This window comes from Solea solea, chromosome 12, assembly GCF_958295425.1.
Source record: "Solea solea chromosome 12, fSolSol10.1, whole genome shotgun sequence".
Classification (NCBI taxonomy): domain Eukaryota; kingdom Metazoa; phylum Chordata; class Actinopteri; order Pleuronectiformes; family Soleidae; genus Solea; species Solea solea.
This window is the reverse complement of record NC_081145.1, coordinates 2,722,856-2,725,846: the sequence shown is the minus strand read 5'-3', so window position 1 is coordinate 2,725,846 and position 2,991 is coordinate 2,722,856. Positions and strand designations below refer to the sequence as shown.

Genomic DNA, 2,991 nt, shown 5'->3' with positions numbered 1-2,991 from the left:
ATCCATTCATCCATCATCCATCATCCATCCATCCATTCGTCCATTCGTCCATCCATGCCGACTTTTCACAGCAGACAGATCTGTTCCTCACTCTCATCCTCCTCTTCCTCACATATGGTGCAGTGACATGAGATGAAGATGGAGCGAGACATAAGGTGACTTTTCTTATTTCATTTTTTTATTTGTTTCATTTCTCAGCTCCACTCCACATGATCACATGTCCTGGTTCATACAGTACAACACTATTTCTGATTTTCCATTTCAGTACCACCAGAGGAAGCTCACGTAACACTAGTGGTACACGTGTACCACAGTTTGAGAACCATGGCTTCAAGCTGTACTGGTGGGAATGGTAGGAATTACGAGGCTGCATGAAGGCAACAGCAGCCTCACACACACACACACACACACAACCGCAGGATGAAGGAAGGAAGAGCGGAGCAGCAGAGCAGCAAAGTAAGCTCATAATCCTCCATCTGCTCTCAGGAAGGCGCAGCTTTGGTCACCTGAGCAGAGGAGAAGCACGAGGACAGACATGGATAGTTGTGTCATGTGACAGCTGTCGTCGTGTTTGGACAAACTGAAGATCCAGCCTTTGTTTCTCTGTTACTTCCATGTTTATCTGCATCACCATGTTGAAGTGCACTCTGGTTTTAAGTTTGATTCTCGCGGTAGTTTCTCGGATCATCGGGGAGCCGCAGACTCTTCCCTCTGTCGCGCTGCACGTGAGCTCCACACCGTCCTCCTCCATCATCAGTGACCGCGAAGGCACGAACGTGACAGATGCTGCTGCGCTGGGATCTCACGTGTCATCATCCTTCATGACGCATCTGCCCGCGCTGAAAAACATCGTGCTCTTCATCTGCGTGTTAACAGCTGCTCTCATCACGTGTCTGCTCACCAGAGTGCTCAGGTAAACACACGACCAAATAATATCATCATCATCATCATCATCGTGCAGTGACGTCACTGTGGTCAGTGAATTTGTTGTGTTTTGGTTTGGTTGTTATGTGACGCAAAAGTCTGGGCCTCGCGATGAGAGACAATCCTGTTTAATCCCATGTTTTTATCGATGATCACGTGACACCATGACACCATGACCCTCCATAAACTGCAGCTGGTTCAGAACTCATCTCACGAACTCCATCCATCACATCCCGCCGCTCCCACAGCAGCTCCACGGCTCCTTTCACCCTCAGATGCAGCTCACTGTCACTCATGGAGCATCATCACCTCTGACCTCTGACCCCTGACCTCCCAATGACCACACAGCACTGTCCACTGTCATTTATTCCGTTCTATTTGATTGTGTTTTTGTGTCGTATGTGAGGTGAAGTGTGAGAGAACACAGACTCGTTGTATATCAGGACTCATTGTATCCATTCGGATTAGAGAACGTCCTTCCCAGAAAAAAAGTATTTTATTTTATTAATTTATAAAACAAAATGTAATACAAAAAAATGACACTCTTACATTTGAAAAGCTGAAATCAGAGAACACAGGTTGCAGCCACATTGAGTAATGTAATATAACTAAGTCTTCAACGATTGATTGATAAGTAGTTGACGAGTAAATAACTGTTTTAAAGCGACTAATGCTTCTCTTTCTTGTCTTTAATCCCCACAGATCTGGGAGAAAGATCAGAAAAACACGGAAATATGACATCATAACAACACCAGCAGAGCGCGTTGAGATGGCTCCACTGAATGAGGAGCATGACGATGAGGATGACTCCGTTCTGTTTGATGTCAAATACAGGTTTGTCTTTTCATTGGTGTGACAGTGACCATGACTTAGACAGTACTGAGACGCCTCGACACCTACCTGACAACATTCCCTGTGCGTTCAGTTAACAGTGGAGATCCTGGAATTCACACTTTCACATGAATGTTCTCATATTTGTCTGTTTGTGTAGAAACAACCTTTAATGATATTTTATTACAAGTCTGACAGTTTGAAACGAAACCTTCATTTGCTTATGAAAACACATGTGTACTGTTTTGACTATGAAACCCCACTGATTGTATTGTAGATAGAATTATAGATAGAATAGGAATAATAGCATTTTAGTGAGCTTTTAAAACCTGAATGTGGTAAATATTGACGCTAGGTTTTCAGTTGTTCTTCGACACACAAGCATTTTCTGTCCTGTTGAACTCGACTGTCTTGACTGTTTCCTCAACTTAAAGCTGATTTATCTTTGTAGAGTAACGCCGAGTTTGTTTTTTGCAGGTGAATTCCAGCGTTGACGTCAACATCTGTGTGATCTCCTGTATTCAGTGACATGAAATGCTACACGTGCATGCCTTTGAGCCGCATGGATGTCATCGTTTGCTGTTTCCTGTCGTGACTTCTCCAAAGTCATTCAGCTGTTACGGTGGAGTTCACTCGTCTTCACAAGAATTCATTTAACATTTTATTCTTTAGACTTTCTCAAGGTTCATGTTCCAAATATTGTTTTCTTTTGAGCTTAAGCCAAAAAGTATGTTGGTCTGTACAGTTTCTGTAGCCTGTGATCCGCCTCTCTGTGGCCTCGGAAATCAGTCGTCAGTTGAGCAAAAACATGCAATAAATATTGTGAAAAGACCGTTTTCCAGTGTAAACATGGATCATTACAACGTAACAGCAGATATACAGTATCTTCATCTACTAAGCACTTTGTTGTGGGAAGTCTTTCTGTGTCGTTTTACTTTCCTATTTTGCTGCGATCTCTGGTCATTTTTCAAATGTTGATAAAAACTTCATCATCAGTATATATTTCTATTGTATACAAGTGTAAAGTATTATTATTATTAAATTATTGGTAAGCCAAACATGCTGTGAATGTGAATGCTGCAGTGTATCAACAGCATGTGCTGTCAAAACACTCAATGACAGAACATCCCCATCATATTTAACATGATCCCTGTTACACACGTGTGGTAAAGAGTCTCTCCAGTCATTTGGTGCAACTTTGAATATTAAAAGAAACCACCACGTCATTTTCATCAA

The 2,991-nt window shown here is 42.3% G+C and overlaps 1 protein-coding gene across 1 annotated transcript; it reads left to right on the top strand.

The window, feature by feature from the left end:
- fam174b (family with sequence similarity 174 member B) lies at positions 1–2,991 on the top strand. Its single transcript, XM_058646073.1, has 4 exons — positions 1–155; positions 266–913; positions 1,627–1,758; positions 2,233–2,991. Exons 2-4 carry the CDS (start codon positions 615–617, stop codon positions 2,234–2,236), a joined length of 435 nt encoding a protein of 144 aa, XP_058502056.1. The 5' UTR covers positions 1–155; positions 266–614; the 3' UTR covers positions 2,237–2,991.